The 18,815-nt window shown below is 38.9% G+C and overlaps 1 protein-coding gene across 4 annotated transcripts in view; it reads right to left on the bottom strand.

The window, feature by feature from the left end:
* The window catches only part of NCOA7 (nuclear receptor coactivator 7), a 144,611-nt gene that overhangs the window by 28,282 nt on the left and 97,514 nt on the right, over positions 1 to 18,815 (bottom strand). For 3 of the 4 annotated variants that reach the window (XM_081250537.1, XM_081250538.1, XM_081250536.1), the window contains exons 9-10: positions 16,007 to 17,052; positions 14,579 to 14,747 (exon numbers count right to left, since the gene is read on the bottom strand). In XM_081250537.1, the coding sequence (XP_081106663.1) occupies positions 14,579 to 14,747; positions 16,007 to 17,052 (1,215 nt within the window). The remainder of the gene's footprint in view (positions 1 to 14,578; positions 14,748 to 16,006; positions 17,053 to 18,815) is intronic. The other variant, XM_081250539.1, reaches the window with a different exon arrangement.

Genomic DNA, 18,815 nt, shown 5'->3' with positions numbered 1-18,815 from the left:
TGATGACTGGGCTTCCCTGGTGGTGCAGTGGTTGAGAGTCCGCCTGCAGATGCAGGGGATACGGGTTCGTGCCCCGGTCTGGGAGGATCCCACATGCCGCGGAGCGGCTGGGCCCGTGAGCCATGGCCGCTGAGCCTGCGCGTCCGGAGCCTGTGCTCCGCAACGGGAGAGGCCACAACAGTGGGAGGCCCGCGTACCATAAAAAAAAAAAAAAAAAAAAAAAAAAAAAAACTGATGACAAATCCGAGTTGATGCTTGGAACAAAACATTATTCTAACTATTCATAGATTAGGTGTATGGGTTTTAGGTATGATTATAATCTATGCTATCAGACAAGACTACTAGTTACGGTGGGATTTTATTTACTGTTGCTTTTTTCCCTTTTCTTTTTTTTTAAACATAATTGTGAGGTAAAGTACAAAAAGCACACATATCTTTTTTTTTTTTTTTTTTTTTTTTTTTTGCGGTACGCAGGCCTCTCACTGTTGTGGCCTCTCCCGTTGCGGAGCACTGGCTCCAGACGCGCCGGCTCAGTGGCCATGGCTCACGGGCCCAGCCGCTCTGTGGCATGTGGGATCTTCCCGGACCGGGGCACGAACCCGCATCCCCTGCATCGGCAGGCGGACTCTCAACCACTGTGCCACCAGGGAAGCCCAAAGCACACATTTCTAAGTTAAAGACCTGACCTCCCAAGTTGGTGCCACTTGTTATCAGCTGGAAGCTTAGAGAAAGGTCCTTCATCTCCCTGAGCTTCTAAAATGAAAATAAGAAAACCTAGCTCCTCATATAGGTATCTGGAGCATTAAATGTATAAGTTCATTCTACTTTCGAACAGATCTTTCAGAAAGTCCCTTCCGTGTGATTCTCTAAAATCCTGCTACCACATAAACCAACAAACTTGACCAAAATGACCCAGAAGCAGTTAGGCACTCTTGTCTTATCAAAGGTCACCTGACCGGTAAGAAAAGAAACTGGGGCAATACACAGCAAGATATAAGCCCTAAATCACCCACTTGATTTCAAACTATAAGCAGGAACCACTAAATAACTTGATAACTATTTCATTAAAAATATATTTCAGAGTACATTATGGCACAGAGAATAGGAAATAAGATAAGGAGAGGGAAGAAGAGAGAAAGAATGTGACCTAGAGAGTAATTAACTATATACGTATGCAGTCCCACTGTTCACTTGTATTGATTGTAAATTAAATATATTTCAATGCACTTTGGCCTAAAACCTTCCCAGACTCCTCCATTCTGAATAGAGCCACAGAAACCCAGTAATGCAAAGCACTCTTGACCACAGAGGTTGTTACTAGAGAACTATCATCTTTTAAAACCCACCCTCAATGGCCTGACCCAAGGTCCTTATATGAAAGGGGTCATTTTAGGGACTTCCCTGTCAGTCCAGTGGTTAAGACTCTGTGCTTCCACTGCAGCGGGTGCATTTTCGATCCCTGGTTGGGGAACTAAGATCCCGCATGCCATGTGGCATGGCCAAAAAAAAAAAAAAAGAAAGGGGTTATTTTACTTGCTTGTAAGGCCCCTTCTGGAGCCAATATTCTACAACTCCAGACGAAATCAACGGTTAGTAATGCCCTGATGTAATGCCCATTCTTAAAGGTTCTTTGTGTGTCTATGAAAAGAAAACATTATTTAAAAAGCACCAACTAAATAAGCTTCTTTGTTCTAGTTCACCAAAAATAATAGGAATCTTTTGAGAATCACTATCAAAACAAAAGTTACAGTTACAAAAAGGATCACTCAAAAGTAAGTAAAAACTGGGACTTCCCTGGTGGCCCAGTTGTTAAGACTCTGCACTCTCAATGCAGAGGGCCTGGCTTCGATCCCTGGTCAGGGAGCTAGATCCCGCATGCCTCAACTAAAGATCCTGCATGCAGCAACAAAGATCCCGCGTGCTGCAACTAAGACCCGGTGCAGCCAAATAAATAAATATTTTTTAAAAATAAGTAAAACCCAAAAGTTTATGTTAATATCAATGCTGGAGGCCTTCAGTTGGCAGCCTGTGGCTTGGATTCAGCAGCAGATGGGTGCTTTTTAGACTGCTCACCATATTTTTTTCTTAAATTAAACAGTGGCTAACACCGTAATATTGGGGAGATTTGACACACATAATCCACAATTCTATTTCTTTTGAAAAAGATGGGAAGATGTAGCAACACCAGGCTCACGTTCCCACATAACAGCATTAGGTTGGAGGTCGCGAGTTACTGAGCAGCTGATTCCCAGAGCAGGTAGTTAACAGTGGCCCCTGAGCTTCCCTCCCTCCATCCTTCCATCTGGCCCCTGCAAATATTTAGGTTGCAATAATCACTGTTTCTGCATACTTACTCCCAAACGCTATGTGCAGCACCCATTGGCAGGGACTAATTATCTTGCAGTGGAAACAGGCGACAAGCGACTCTCCAGAGCGCTGGCGCTCACTCCTCCACCAGGAAGCACAGCCACGACAGGAGAGCACTCACTTAAAAAGGGGTTATTTCTTCACGTGCTCAGGTCTGACCACAGAGTCACTGATTAACGCAAGGCATCTGCCAAAGCTGGTTGGTGAAGTTACTGATGGGTGGCTGCCTAACAAGGTGCTTCTGGAAAATGATGATGAATTGCTAGAACTTTAAGTCAGTGAAACAAAGGTAAAATGACCAGGAAAAGAATGAGAAGAAGCAAGATCACTTCAAACCATTTTAAAGTATTAAAAAAAAAAAGAAGTGAGAATATTTATATAAGTAACTAATAATCCTATCACTTATATTTGTTCAGTAGTTTCCTCAAACTTTGCACTTGTGTTAAACACAAAGAGAGAAAGCTAATTCCTCTAAGGAATTATTTTGGACACCTTTTTGAATTTCGTCTTTATTAGTGACATTCTCACCTTAAAACATCATTATAAGACTACAGTATGACATAAAAATCACCAGGTTTGTATTCTGAAACATACCTGGTTTGGCTAAGTATGGCCTAAGTTGTTCTAGAAAGTATAGTACTTTAAAGATTATTCAGCACTATGGTCTTCTTGTCACTGACAGTTATTAAAGATTTCAATTTAGCTCTGATCCCATTAAAAGATAACTTTTGATCAGAAAATCTAGCATTAACTATGGTTAAAGATTTCATGGCAGAAAACTGGGTCAGTCTGTGATTCCTTAATTCACGCTTTTTTCTCTAAGGAAAATGTTAAGAGCATTTTGCTTAGTCTTCATGAGGGTCCTTAGGACTTGGTTATCTTCCCATTGTAAAGTGAGTTTAGTAGGAGAATCAATTTTTTTAATGATTTTACTTCTCGTTAACAAAAGTAATGCATGCTCACTAAATGCATGCAGATAGAATATTTAATGGCAGAGAAGGACACTCTTAAGTAAAAGCAGTTTACAAAAAAGTGTGTGTATATCTATACATACACAATTGTATATATATACACTATCATTACATTAATCCATGCGTAGAAAAAGGCTGAAAGGCTACAAAAGATAAATTGTAGTTATCTTTGTGTAACAAAATTATAAACTTTTTGTTTTCTTTTGCTTTTTTATATTCTTCTAAATACTATATAAAGTCTATGCATTATTTTAATTATAAGTGATAAGTTATTTAAGCATTTTTGTCCATTAGACTATAGGCTAATTTATTCATGCACCCATCCAACTAACATTTAGGAATATATTATATTCTAGACCATATGCTGTTTCTAGGACACAGTGTCATAAGACTTGGTCCCTGCCCTCAGAAGGTCAAAGTCCAGGAGGAAAAAGCCACAAGTGGTCCACATTTGTAGAAGAATGTAGTAAGTGTTATGATAGAGGTGAAAGTATAGGGGAGCGGCATCTAAACCAGACAGGGGAAGTTCTCAGAGATGATATTTGAACTAATTTGTGCACTTAGGTGGGGTGGGTAGGGGGGTGGGCACCCAAGCAAGCAGCTAATAAGTCTGATTCATGTTTCTTAACACTGAAACACAGAAGGGTCATAATGGGAGCAAGAGATCCTAGAGATGTTAAATGGATAGAATAAGCTGGATGTGGTGACTGAACAATGTGGGGAGATGACTGAGAAGCAAGAGTATGCCCATATTCTGGCTTTGGGGACTGAAAGGCTTGTGGTAGCAGTTACTGTGATGGAGAAAACAGGAAGCAGGAGTTAGGGGGACAGTGGCAGGGACAAAGATGGAAATAAGGGGACTTCCCTGATTAAGACCTCACGCTTCCACTGCAGGGGGCGCGGGTTCGATCCCAGGTCGGGGAACTAAGATCCCACGTGGCACGGGTAAGACTGAAATCCTAAGGAAAATGAACAAAATTTTTCTTTAAAAAAATGGAAATAAGAAGCCCAGTTTAAGGCATGATCTGTTTTGAGTTTGTTTGATCCAATGGATGATCCAAATATTGAAGGTTACTAGGTATATATGTGTTTGGGGCTCAGTAGAAAGTTCTAGACTAAAGATAGCTGGAAATGATTGGCACATAATAAAAAGAATTAGGTGCAGGCAATTGTATATACAATGAGGAAGAGAAAGAGTCATTTAAAGGGTGACATTTAATGAAGAAACAAACTAGGAAGGGATGATAGAAGGAAAGAAGGTGTTAAAGAAATGAGGGATGGTCAGTAGAGCCAAATGCTGCAAAACGTTAAAGTCAGATAAGAACAAAGTAACGCCTATTTGTTTATCACAAAGGAGAGAATGCTTCGCAGATTCACCAATCCAAAGCAGTAGGATGCTCAGGGAAGGACCTGGGTACTTTGTATGTTTAAAGGCTTCTAGATGAGTTTATTACAAAGCTAAGTTTGGCACCCATTGATCTAAGCCATAAATTCTTCGTTAATGCCATATACTTTCATATCTGTGAAACAGAATACACTCTGCCACAGGCTTCAGTCCCCAAAACGCCTGAATCTAGAAACTGGGGAAGACCACTCCTGTGAGGGGAAAAGGTGCCGGACTTCACTTCCTCTCCCCAGTGCCTCAGTACCTGAGGGTTGTTCCCCCGTCAAGTGCAGGCTGGGAAAGGGCTGTAATTGTCAGTCTAGAGAGGGATCACTGCAGGGTGTACTGTTTGGGGAAACAAGGATTTATGCAGGTAGAGAAAAGAAGGGAACCACCTGAATCGAGATTATAGTATTTTTAGAGGTGCCAAGCGAGAAAGGTTCTGGACTTACTGCGAAAAGCCCATAAAACGACTAATTCCAGTAAAACCCCAGATTCAGGCAGATCAAGAAAAAGCTAGAAATGTAGGTCAGTCTGCAAAGAGTTTTTAAAAGCAAACAAGGGGTTTAGACTTGTTTAGACTTGTTTAGACCTGAAGGCTTAAAATATTTGGGGGGGCAATGTGACAAGATCAAAATATCTTTTTAGAAGATGTGGCCATAAGGTACAAAATAGATTTTAAGGGAGGGACTTCCCTGGTGTTCCAGTGGTTAAGAATCCACTTTCCAATGCAGGGGACGCAGATTCAATCCCTGGTCAGGGAACTAAGATCCCACAAGCCATGGAGCAACTAAGTCCACATGTCACAACTACTGAGCCCGCGCACCACAACTAGAGAGAAGCCCGCACATCGCAACGAAGATCCCACGTGCCGCAACTAAGATCTGACGCAGCCAAGTAAATAAATAAATAAATATTTTTAAAAAAAGAGATTTTAAGGGGAGTAACTAGAGAAGCGGAAATTATAGTTTACGTATAAAGTGCTGTCTTCACAATAATAGTCATATAAAATAAGGTACCTGGATCTTCAGAAGATGAAATATCTTCTGATATTCCATCAGAATATGGAATATTATGTCCTACAAAATCCTATTTAGAAAACAGTAACTATGAGCATGAAACTATAGATAGAGCTAAGGACTAGCAATGAAACATATTTAATATGAAATACTTATTACTTACTTATCCATGGGATGAGCTTTCCACTGAATATCTTTGGGGGAAATGCTGACCTAAAGAAAAGGCACCCTTCCTAAAAATGGGGGCTTGAACACTTGGTTCTACTTTCTGAGGTAGGCAACCATGGAGAACCCTGGAGAGAGAATACACACACTTGCAGGAAGTACCTACTGCTCACAAATTGGATCTGAGAAATATGCATATGACATGGATAGCACCTTTTAAAAGGACAGACACCTGTGTGCTCATGGGTACATAACTTAAATTTTGTAAGTATTAAAAAAAAATCCCAACCATTACAAAGTGCTTGGGAACTTCAGTTATTCTTGACATTATGTAAGGAAATACCACGCTTTCTAAAACAGAATCAACTTAACATATATGATGAGTTTACTCTAAATGTGGGCAGGCACAAAATGTTAATTATCCCACGTAAAACAAAGGGCTTGTTGATCTCAATTAGAAACAGGTTACAGAAACATGGTATTTTAGATAACTTTTAACAAATATATATTACAAAATATAAATATCAAGGTATAAATTAATTTCTCATTAAAAGAGTCACACAGAATAAAAATCCTCAGGCCACTACTGACTTGACTCCGTAACAAATGTTATATAACAAGTGTTCACTCAACTTTAAAATAAAACATTTAAAAAGCTACATTTGCTTCCTTTCTCTTCTACCAAATGGATAAAGAATCATACCACTTAAATTTCCCAGTATGTGGGGCAAAGGGCACTCATGCTGATGGTGTATAAATTGCCACACACTTTCATGTGCAGCCTGTATTTAAACACCTTAAACGTATCCTTTGGTTTGGTAAGACAAGCTGAAGAATTTTACAAAGGTGTTTAATATAGCATTGCTTATAATGGAAAAAAAATTGGAATAACCTTATATACAAAGCAGAAACATAATTAAATCAACCAGGAAACATAATGGGGGCTACTAATTATATTGTTCATATACATAAAATAGTATGGTAGTACATAATGTGGAAAATATGCATAACATATTAAGTGGGGAAAAAACCAAATTGCAAAATAGATTCTACCTTCCTCTCCCCTCCCACTTATCTGTATGTTCAAGTGTTGCTAAAACTATCTTAGCATAATTATTTTCAAGTTTAAACACATTTAAAAATACCCACGGGCTCTCTCTTTCCCCCTTCCCCTCTCTTATTAGTTTACTTATTACACAAATCACACTAACCAATTAATTAATCTTGGATTAAACATTTATACATGATTTGGTAAATTCTACATAATTCCCACTGTTAACTCCATTTCAATCTTAGTTATTTTAGAAGCTGGATATTATGAAATCAATTATTATGAAACATTTCAGAGATTGAGGCCATAAATAATTGAAAAAAAGAAAACTTAATTTGAATAGGAATTATTGGTTCTTTCTAAGAAAGGAAATATCTCAGTGTTAAGAAAGGAAAAAAGACAATTGTATTTTTTTATATAGAAGAGTATCCAAATGTTTGGAATACAATCTATATTGTCTCTAGAAAGTGCAAGAAACTGTTTTCACAAGATCCTCAGGGTAGGTTCCCAGTCTTACTTATTTATAACCAGCCCAGTGCCTGCCAGGATGTACACACTCAGTAATTGTGCAACTATGATCTAGTTACTTAACCCTCACCATGAACCGTTTTTCAAATTAGGAAATCATGTTTCAAAGGGATAATGTATCTCATTCTAGGGCCCACAATTCCTAGGGATTCTCATTCATCTCAGTCCAATTTGGGGGCTCATTATTCCATTGGCCAGAGCAGGGCAGCCCAAGGCTCCATACCTCTTCCAGGGCAGGACACGATTCTGTCTTCTTAGACATCAGATAGCTTCTGGCACAGGCTCGCACAAAGTAAAGGTGCAAAACATAGATGCTTGTCAATAACAACAACCTTACTGCCTGTGGTACTTTATCAATTTAGGATTATCTTCCCGATAAAATATTCCTTTAGGAGCAATAATGTTGGGATTTTTGTTGTTGTTGCTTTGTTTTCAAATTGAAGTATAACTTACAATATTATATTAGTTTCAGGTGTACAACATAGTGCTTTGGTGTTTTATACATTAGGAAAGGATCACCACAGGAAATCTAGTTACCATTTGTCACCATACAAAGTTATCTATTGTAGATTTCTGATTTGTGTTTACCATGGGATTCATGTATGTTGACCTATAACTACATTTACTTGTTTTAAGCAGGTAATTATTTAAGTTCCAACACATTCTAAAAGATCTACATTTCCCCCCCCCCCATTTTGTGTTTTTGATGTCATATTTTACATCTTCATGTTTATCCCTTAACTGTTTATTGTAGTTATAGTTGATTTTACAACTTTTTATCTTTTAATCTTCTTACTGGAACTTCCCTGGTGGCACAGTGGTTAAGAATCTGCCTGCCAATGCAGGGGACACGGGTTCGAGCCCTGGTCCAGGAAGAGCCCACATGCTGCGGAGCAACTAAGCCCGTGCACCACAATTACTGAAGCCTGCACACCTAGAGCCCGTGCTCCGCAACAAGAGAAGCCACTGCAATGAGAAGCCCACGCACCGCAACGAAGAGTTGCCCCCGCTCATCGCAACTAGAGAAAGCCTGCGCACAGCAACAAAGATCCAATGCAGCCAAAAATAAATGAATAAAATTTAAAAAAAATCTTCATACTGGCTTATTTCAGTGGTTGATCCACAGCCTTTACTATATATTTGTCTTTACTAGTGGGATTTTTCCTTTTCTATAAATTCTTCTTGTTAAAGCTTTTTCTCTTCCACTTAGAAAAGATCCTTTGACATTTGCTTTTAGAGTTGGTATAGTATTTATGAACTCCTTGCTTATCTGAGAAGTTCTTTATCTCTCCTATTCTGAATGACAGTCTTGCCAAGTAGAGTACCCTCGGTTGTAGGTTGTTCTCTTTTAGCACTTAAAATTTATCACGCCACTCCCTTCTGGCTTGCAAAGTTTCTGCAGAGAAATCAGCAGATAGCCTTATGGGGATTACTTGTACATGAGTCTTTTTCTCTTGCTGCCTTTAGAATTCTCTCTTTAAGTTTTGCCATTTTAATTATGATGTGTTGGTGTGGGGTCTCTTTGGGTTCATTTTGTTTTTAGACTCTCTGTGCTTCCTGTATCTGGATATATGTTTCCTTCTTTAGGTTTGGGAACTTTTCAGCCATAATTTTATCAAATACATTTTTGACCCTTTTCTCTCTCTTCTCCTTCTGGGACCCCTATAATGTGAATGTTAGTATGCCTGGTGTTGTCCCAAAGGTTCCTTAAACTGTTCTCAGTTTTTTCTTTTTGCTGTTCTGATTGCATGATTTCCATTATTCTATCTTCCAGATCACTCAGGTGTTCTTCTGTACCACCTCGTCTGCTGTTAATTCCTTCTAGTATGTTTTTCATTTTAGTTATTGTAATTCTTCAGTTCTGACTGGTTTTTGTTTTCTAGTTCCTTGTTAAAATTCTCACTCTGTTCATCCATTCTTTTCCCTAGTTCAGTTAGCATTCTTATTACTAATGTTTTGAACTCTTTATCTGGTAAATTATTTATCTCTGTTTCATTAGTTGTTTCTTCAAGGGAGTTTTCTTGTTCTGTTGTTTGAAACAACTTTCTCTGTCTCTATGAAATTAGGTCAAACAGTTACCTATCCTGGTGTTGAAGGGATGCCCTTGTGTGGAAGCATCCCGACACAGTCTGCATGTGGCTTTGGTGGGAGAGCTACATATGAGATGAGCACAGGTCATGTCTTTCCCCAGGGCATGCTGGCAGCTCTCACCTTGGTGGGAGGTGGAGCTGGCGATGGAAGCAACAGAGCCAGAGCCAGGTGTGAACTGGGGCTTCTCCTGTGCTCAGTGGCTGACACTCCCTCACTGGGGGCAGGGGCAGGTCCCAAGGTGCTGAAGCAGAAGCACTGAGGTTCAGGTTTGAGCTGGTCCCGTTCCCTCTAAGTGTGTGATCTCCCTGCTCCCAGCATCGGCACCTTTGCCCCAAAGAAGAGCAGCACTGGAGCAAGAGGCTGGAGCGGGCACCTGGAGTGGGCCAGGGCAGCTGCTGGGGCAGTCCCATTATGCCAGTCAGTGCTCCAGACCACACGCAATCTGCTGGCTCCATGAGCACCAGGAATGGCTCCTCTTTCTGCATTCACAGGCAGGGCCAGGTCCAAGCTGGCTCCTTCCCCACAACTGTGGGCTCTCCTTGGCAAGAGCACCCTTAGCCCTAGCGGGGAGCTGCATCAGAGAACAAGAGGGGCCCAGACATGCACTGAGGTGGGCATGGGAAACTGCCCATGGGAAACCAGTCAGCATCCTGGGCAGTTTCATCCTGAGCAGTTTCAGTCTGCTTCCTCCGCCTTGTTTCAGGAGAAAGCAAGTGTGTGCGTGCTCTTCAGGAGCAGAGTCTAAGTTCCTCGCAGCCCCCCTGCTATTCCCACTGGTCTTCAAACAAGCCAAGGGGTATCCTCTTCCCTGTACTGGACCCCAGGGCAGGGGCACCCAATATGTGGTTCAAACCGCTCACTCCTCAGGGAGGATCTCCCAGCCCATGTAATCTCCTTCCTTTTCTGTGTCTCCTCCTAGAGGCACAGGTCCTGACCTGATCGTTTCTCTTCCCTTCCTGACTTTGTGTGGATCATTTTTTACAGCCTTGGTTGTACAAGAGTCTTTCTGCCAGTTTCCAGTTTGTTTTCAGTGAGAATTGCTCTACATGAAGATGTATTTTTGATGTGTTCATGGGGGAAGATGAGCTCAGTGTCTTCCTACTCCATCACCTTGATCTTTAAAATTACTACACTATTGGGCTTCCCTGGTGGCGCAGTGGTTGGGAGTCCGCCTGCCAATGCAGGGGACACGGGTTCGTGCCCCGGTCTGGGAAGATCCCACATGCCGCGGAGCGGCTGGGCCCGTGAGCCATGGCCGCTGAGCCTGCGCGTCCGGAGCCTGTGCTCCGCAACGGGAGAGGCCACAGCAGTGAGAGGCCCACGTACCGCAAAAATAAATAAATAAATAAATCCTGCCACACAGCGTGGCCTGCAAAGTTTCTGTTGAAAAATCAGCTAATATCTTATGGGGCTTCCCTTGTATATGACTAGCTGTTTTTCTCTTGCTACCTTCAAAATTCTCTTTAACTTCTGCCTTGTTAATTATATCTTGGTATGTATCTCTTTGGGTTCATCTTGTTCAGGACTCTCTGTGATTCCTGGACTTGGATGTCTGTTTCTTTCTCCAGGTTAGGAAAGTTTTCAGCCATTATTTCTTCAGAAAAGTTTTCTGCCCCTTTCTCTCTTCTTTTTCTGGGACCCCTATTATGCAAATGTTAGTGCATTTGACGTTGTCCCAGAGGTCCTTTAAACTACCTGCATTTAAAGTTTTTTCTTTTTGCTGTTCTTATTGGGTAATTTCCACTATATTATGTCTTCCAGATCACTGATCCATTCTTCTGTATCATCTAATCTGCTGTTGATTAGGAACAATAGAGAGGAATAGTGAAACATGTTTGTGAACTTATGTCAACAGGAAAACATTAAGGAGCTGCGGTGCGTTGCATGAGCCAAAGAGACCTGCCCATGAGAGTACACTGTCACACAGAAGGTCTATGAGAGCACCTTATGACCTAGAAAGAAAGCCACTGCTAGGGCGACTTAGCTCTGCTGCTGAAACTCCCAATGATATGAAGACCCATTAAATAGAAAGGCAAGAAGAAATGCTCAGTTTGATGTAGCAAGGGAATCCAGAAATTATCACCAGAGAAAAGCACTGCACGCCACTTCCTAGCTCCTTAAGGACTTCGTTGAGCTTAAAGTCCTGAAGAATTTCATAAATTGGAAATAAAAATGAACTTTTATTTCTTGTGCACTTGGAGTTCTGGGTGGGAGCTAACTATAGAATTTCTTCATCTTTCCCTATCTTAAACTAAAATGTAGGTTTTCTTAAGGGTAGGTAGAGATGAAAATACCTAAAGGAACAACAGAAAAAAAATTCCTAACATCTATACAAAAAATCATTAACATAGTGAGATAATGTCTCCCAGAAAAATCTTTGGTTAATTAATGATTAGCTTAAGAAAGAAAACTAAGAATGTCAGGTTATTTGTTAGCCAAAGACAAATAAATCATGGACACTATAAAACACAATGTAATAGAATTCAACAAGTGACCTACTTTAAAAGCTCACAAAAACCACCTCTGTATGAGGTCAAAGAGAAGTACTATTTCAGCATTACAGACTTATTCTGGGTTAAAGAATGACAGTGAAATAACTACATGTGTGAGACTGCAAAAACTTTACTCTAGAAGATTCCTTGGTATGCACAAGTCTCATTAAAGATAATAAAATTGAAAAATCCTAATGTCCTTATATTACAAACAGTACATTTCTCCAGAGAAAAAAACATATGATAGGTAGTTTTCCTGACAGATGAGGAATCCACATAACCTAAATGTGGCTGAAAGTTTCAGTGCTTTGTTTTCCCCACCTTTAAAATCAGTTTGTCCATCTATGACATCTGATTCTAGAACTCTGATTTTAACAGGGTTTCAGAAATTTATTATTTAAAAATATTTCAACAGAAGAAATGTGAAAGACACAAATTTTCTTTGTCTCTCCTCAGTGTCCCTAGTTTAAAGTTTCGTGGAGATGGCATTGGGGCTGCAAGCACAGGACAGGAGTGTATTTTGTAAATAGGAAACAGATTATGTTTAACGTCTATGTAAACATGGCTCTGTGTCTAAGCCAGAAAAAATATTAACAAATTTGTTCATTAAAATCCTATTAATTATCTTCACATTAAACTATGACTTATTAAAATCAGGCAACTCGATGAGAATTATCATTCTGGGTACTAATCAGCCAGAAGGTGTGCTCGTGCTTAAAATTTAATTTTACTTTATTAAAAATTCATGCTTGGGAGTTCCCTGGTGGTCCAATGGTTAAGACTCGGTGCTTTCACTGCCGTGGGCGTGGGTTCAATCCCTGGTTGAGGAACTAAGATCCCACAAGCCACACAGTGCAGCCAAATAAATAAATGAAATTACCTCTACACTACTGAGATATCAGGGGGAAAGTTCATTAAAAAAAAACATTCATGCTTATGGAAGCTCAGTGAGTATTTGTTCTTGGTAGGTATGTTAGCCAAAAAGTATGCCTTGATGACTAGTTAGGAGAAGGAAAAATGTGTGGATTTAACAATTTTGAAAACTAACTGCAAGGCCTTTGTAAAGAAATTTTTATTCTATTACATACAAAAGAAAAACGATTTTTTCTAAAAATAATGTTTCCTAAATATTTCTATTATAAAGATGTCTTCAGTGACGTACTGCTGAAGAATGTCTATGTCACTATCCCTGTTATCCTAGATTGTCACATCACCAATAAATTTTCTTCTTTGGCAATTTTTTAAAAAATACAAATCTCTTTAGAGGTATATAGCCCCTTGAGCGCACCCAGGTAATCTCTTGCTACACTTCTCATGCTGCTGAGTCACAGATACTTTTCTCCATAAGGTGGAAGTAATCTTTAGTCCCCCCAGAATAACAGACACTTTAAAATTAAAATCATGCCTCTCTATTGCACTTGGGGTTTGAATCTGCTCCATCATATTCCTTTATTCCCAACAGAATAGCACTTGCAATTACTGGCACTTTAGAATATCTCAATCTTCCTTCATTTAAAATTCAACTGGGTAGAAAGTTTTGAAAGTGGTCCGGCACACAGTACCTATGATGATCTCAAATTTGCTATATTGAAAGCACCCTTTAGCAGAAAGCTACTGAAATAATATCCTTCTAGAAATTCTAAAATGTACAATTAAGAGAAACTTATTATTCAAGAATAAAATTATTGCCACTATGGAGAACAGTATGGAGGTTCCTTAAAAAACTACAAATAGAACTACCATATGACCCAGCAATCCCACTACTGGGCATATACCCTGAGAAAACCATAATTCAAAAAGGGTCATGTACCAAAATGTTCATTGCAGCTCTATTTACAATAGCCAGGACATGGAAGCAACCTAAGTGTCCATCATCCGATGAATGGATAAAGAAGATGTGGCACATATATACAATGCAATATTACTCAGCCATAAAAAGAAACGAAATTGAGCTATTTCTAATGAGGTGGATGGACCTAGAGTCTGTCATACAGAGTGAAGTAAGTCAGAAAGAGAAAGACAAATACTATATGCTAACACATATATATAGAATTTAAGAAAAAAAATGTCATGAAGAACCTAGGGGTAAGACAGGAATAAAGACACAGACCTACTAGAGAATGGACTTGAGGATATGAGGAGGGGGAAGGGTAAGCTGTGACAAAGTGAGAGAGTGGCATGGACATATATACACTACCAAACATAAAATAGATAGCTAGTGGGAAGCAGCCGCATAGCACAGGGAGATAGCTCAGTGCTTTGTGACCACCTAGAGGGGTGGGATAGGGAGGGTGGGAGGGAGACACAAGAGGGAGGAGATATGGGAACATATGTATATGTATAGCTGATTCACTTTGTTATAAAGCAGAAACTAACACACCATTGTAAAGCAATTATACTCCAATAAAGATGTAAAAAAAAGAATAAAATTATTTCAAGATTAAATTAAAAATCAAGATGCAATTAGAATCTACTTGACCAACAGATTTCCCATTCTAGCTCACACTCACCTCTCCCGAGGAACAGCAAACCAGTACTCTGGTTGCTTTCTTCGTTTGCCATACTGCTGGACCATGGCTGCAGTGTGAGTGGCAAAGGACTTTCTCATTGGTTTTCCCACTTTAATGCACAGAAACATGGGTGGAGTCTTGCTTTTCTCTTCTTTTGAAGGAAGTATATCTGAATCACACATGAAAAATATTTCCTCATTATTGACGATATTGGTGCTAGTTGGCATAAACATCATACAACATTGTCATATTAGGACTAATTAAATTTTTCAGATCTTCTTTAGCACAAAAGGAAAAAGCTTTGGATGTTTCAGGTTTGTCTACATCATATGAGATGCTACAAACCAGGAATAAGGATAAAAACCAACACACAGAACAGCAAAGGGTGGAGAATTGTGACAACCCACAAGAATACATATTAATGAATGGTACTGAGGACCCAACCATACCATAACACAATTCAGTTTAGAACTGAAATACCTTCAAAAACCTTTTAAAACTCCTTTAGATTTAGAAATTCAAAGTGAAAAAGGAAAGTTACCTGAAAGATGTAAAAAAGCGAACTACTTTTGAAATGGAATTCTATGTCATAGTTTAATGTTCAAAATAAATAGCATATATTGCTTATTTTTCCCAATTACAGTTGAGCCCTGAACAAAACAGGGTTTAGAGGCGCTGACACCTGTGCAGTTAAAAATCTGTGTATAACTTTAGAGTTGGCCCTCCATGGATTCAACCAACCATGGATGGCGTAGTACTGTATTTCGTATATACTGAAAAAAATCTGTGTATAAGTGGACCTATGCAGTTCAAAACCTTCTAATGTAAAGATATACCCTATTGAGAAAATACTGTTCTCAAATAATTATACTACTTTTGCTATTGCATGTACAAGTTTTAGGAAGGCAGCTATACAGGCATACATACCTTGGAGATATTTGTGGGTTTGGTTCCAGACCATCACAATAAAGTGAATATCACAATCTACTAAGTAACACAAATTTTTTGGTTTCCCAGTGCATATAAAAGTTATGTTTATACTATACTGTAGTCTGTTAAGTGTGCAACAGCATTATGTCTAAAAAAGTACATCTTAAAGAATCCCTTATTGCTAAAAAAAAATGCCAACCATCATCTGAGCCTTCAGTGAGCTATAGCAGTAATATCAAAGATCACTGATCACAGATCGCCATAATAATGAAATGAAGTCTGAAATATTGCAGGAATTACCAAAATGTGACACAGAGACATGAAGTGGGCAAATACTGTTAGAAACAAGGTGCCCATAGACTTGCTTGACACAGGGTTGTCACAATCTTCAATTTGTGAAAAAAAAAGAAAAAGAAAAAAGAAATGCAATACCTGTGAAGCACAATAAAAGAAGATATGCCTATACAACAGAATATAAAGAAATTAAAAATGGCTTACCTTCAATGGGTACCTGAATTCTCTTTAATAGCCATAACTGAATTTCAGATTTATTATCCGTTTGTGCACCTTGGCAGCTGTTGTCCAGAGTAGATTCCAAAGAGGAGTCTGGAAACACTTTATTCATATTTTCTTCTGTAGAAGAGCCTAGTTGCAATGGAAAGGGTGCTCTCTCTTTCACCCAGGTTTTATCTGGCTGTTCATTGCCCTCAGTTGGGGGATCACCTGCCTGGGGAAGAGAACTACTAAGAGTGATGTCTATTCCCACTGGCTCAGTACTTTTGCCATCACTTAATTCTGCCTTCTGCAAGTTATCAGGTAACTGTGACCCTTCTTTGTTCTTATTAAGGTAATATTCAATGAGTTTAACTTTATCTAGATCTTCATGTATGTTCAATGTGTTTTCCACCTGGCTTTCTGGGGAACCAGACTGCTTGTCCACCTCTGGCATTACATCTTGCTTCTCACAGGTTTCTAAATCTAGGGTCCCCTTCAGTTCAGCATCACACTCTGTTTCTGAAAAGTTCAGGGCCGACTGCACCTGCATTTCCGTAGTAGAACTGATTATTTGTGATTTAGTCTTCCTTAGCTCCGCTGGGTCAAGAGAAAGGCACTCCTTTGAGGTGTCTCTTTTGTCCATTCCACTATCATTTTGAGAAGAAAGTTCTTCCAAGTCAACGAAGTCGTCTTCTTCTCCTAAGAGTGAATTTTCTTTGGCTATAGATTCAAATGCAGCCTGAGTGTCAGAAAGTTCCTTGCTGACTTTAGCTACTGCGGTAGACCGTTTGATTGCCTCTGCAGAGAATTCCAGTTTCTTTAACTTGTCTGACACAGAGCTGTCTGAGGGCTTCTTTTCTGTGTATTCTGTTGACTTCTCCAAAGGTCTTATTGATTTGGAATCTGAAGTGATGGTTCTCTCTCCATTCTGCTGCCGTTTTTCTTTGTTGAGAGATTTGAACTTACTGAATGGGTTGATATCCTTTTCTGAAGCCAGGTCTTCCCATTCTCCAGGCCTGTACAGAGGACAAAGATCCTGAGGTATGTCACTGTGGGGGGAAAAATGGTGGGTGCACATGGAATGTTAAAAACAAAAACAAAAACAAAATGGATGAAAGGCAAAAACAAAACCCAACCAAAAACCAAAACATAAATATATTACAACTTAAATTTATGTTTAAAGGACTTTAAAATAAGGAAATGAAATCCAGAAACTGACTTCAAAATGAAAAATAAAATCAACTATAAAACGTGGCAAAATAAAGAACCATGAGAGTTGCTCGCATATCCTATTAGAAACAAATGAATGGTATTTGAGGTCATTTATGAACATGGAGATGTCACCCACCAGATTTTTAATGATGAAATAATGTTTCTGATTTTCATGAAGGACAAAGGAGAGGGACTGTTTCAGTACTATGACTAAAATTCCTTAGATATTCAAGGCTTTTCCTCTTTTATAAAATAGTACATAAACCAACTACATTAATTCTGAATGGCTCATTGACGGAGTAGCTACTCATTTAACTGCTCTATAAAATGACTGACACTGAACCATAATTTTGGAAGATCTGATGCTTCCAATAAAAGACATCCTTCTACTCCTGAAGGAGATGCAAGAGGATGATTTCCACCATTATTGTGAATATATAGCACCTGCTCCATTTTACAGTTTAAAATTTTATAGTTACCTGGGACACAGTCAATTATTTTTCCTTAATAACAGATGCTTTACTACCCAGATTTGAGGTTTTATCAGTTACTCATTGCCATAAAGTAAAATTGATATTGTAATAAAATGAAAGAGTTAAGAAATTTATACTAATTATTATAAGTAAGAGCTCATTCAATTTACTTTTCTATAAAATTTTGAACTGGGACACAGTTAATTGTTTTTCCTTAATAACAGATGCTTTACTACCCAGGTTTGATTTACACAGAAAATATTGATTAAACATGCTCTTCAAAGTGTAAAATAAATTGTCAAGAAACACTTTTTTAAATCTGTATTTCTGCTTACCTTAGTGTCAATACTGGGTTAAAACACAGAGGTATAAAAACCCTATTTAAAAATAACATTTTTGGATTTCAGAAATAAATTTTCTAAAAAGGCTAGATCATATTCAGGTAATACTTTATTATTCTTGCTTTGAAATAATTATGACAATACTCAACAAAGTGCCGGGAAGTTCAAGTTACTGAACTTGAACTGTCTCCCCAAAGTTACTGAATAAATCACTTGCATGGAACATCCATGCTTTTTCCAATACAAAATAAAAGCCTATGTAATTGTTAGGCTCTGACAAATGCTTTAAAAAGCCTCTAATTCATAATTCATTACAATTCAATAATCATTCATCGAGCCCCTAAACACCATATGCTAAAAGACAATCGTGACAGTATCTCTGTTCTGCAGGAACCTGCACGTACAAAAGTGTTCTGCTCAACATGAGCATCTCAGGAGATGTTAAAGATGCTTCAATCCTAGAGTCAAATAAGTTAGTGTAATGTAGTATAATTTCCATTTTCAGACCCCAAATTTAATTTGGCATATTAAAGGCCAAAGTAAGTCCTGTAACAAAGAAGCCCAGCTTTTCACATACTTAACCAGCAAATTAATAAGCAAAACCACCTTCCATGAACACCTAAGCCCCTTCCTCATCTCTTCCTTCTCTAGCTAGCTTGACCCCCACAAAGAATGCATTCGACTGCACTCTAATCAGCCTCCTATATTACCTTCTTGTCTATCCCTCCCTTCTTGTTCTACCTAATCCAAGCCGGGATTAATTCAGCCATCTCTTTATCTGCAACA

The sequence above is a fragment of the Mesoplodon bidens genome (assembly GCF_964165515.1).
Source record: "Mesoplodon bidens genome assembly, chromosome: 12".
Taxonomy (NCBI): domain Eukaryota; kingdom Metazoa; phylum Chordata; class Mammalia; order Artiodactyla; family Ziphiidae; genus Mesoplodon; species Mesoplodon bidens.
This window is presented reverse-complemented; position numbering and strand designations above follow the sequence as displayed.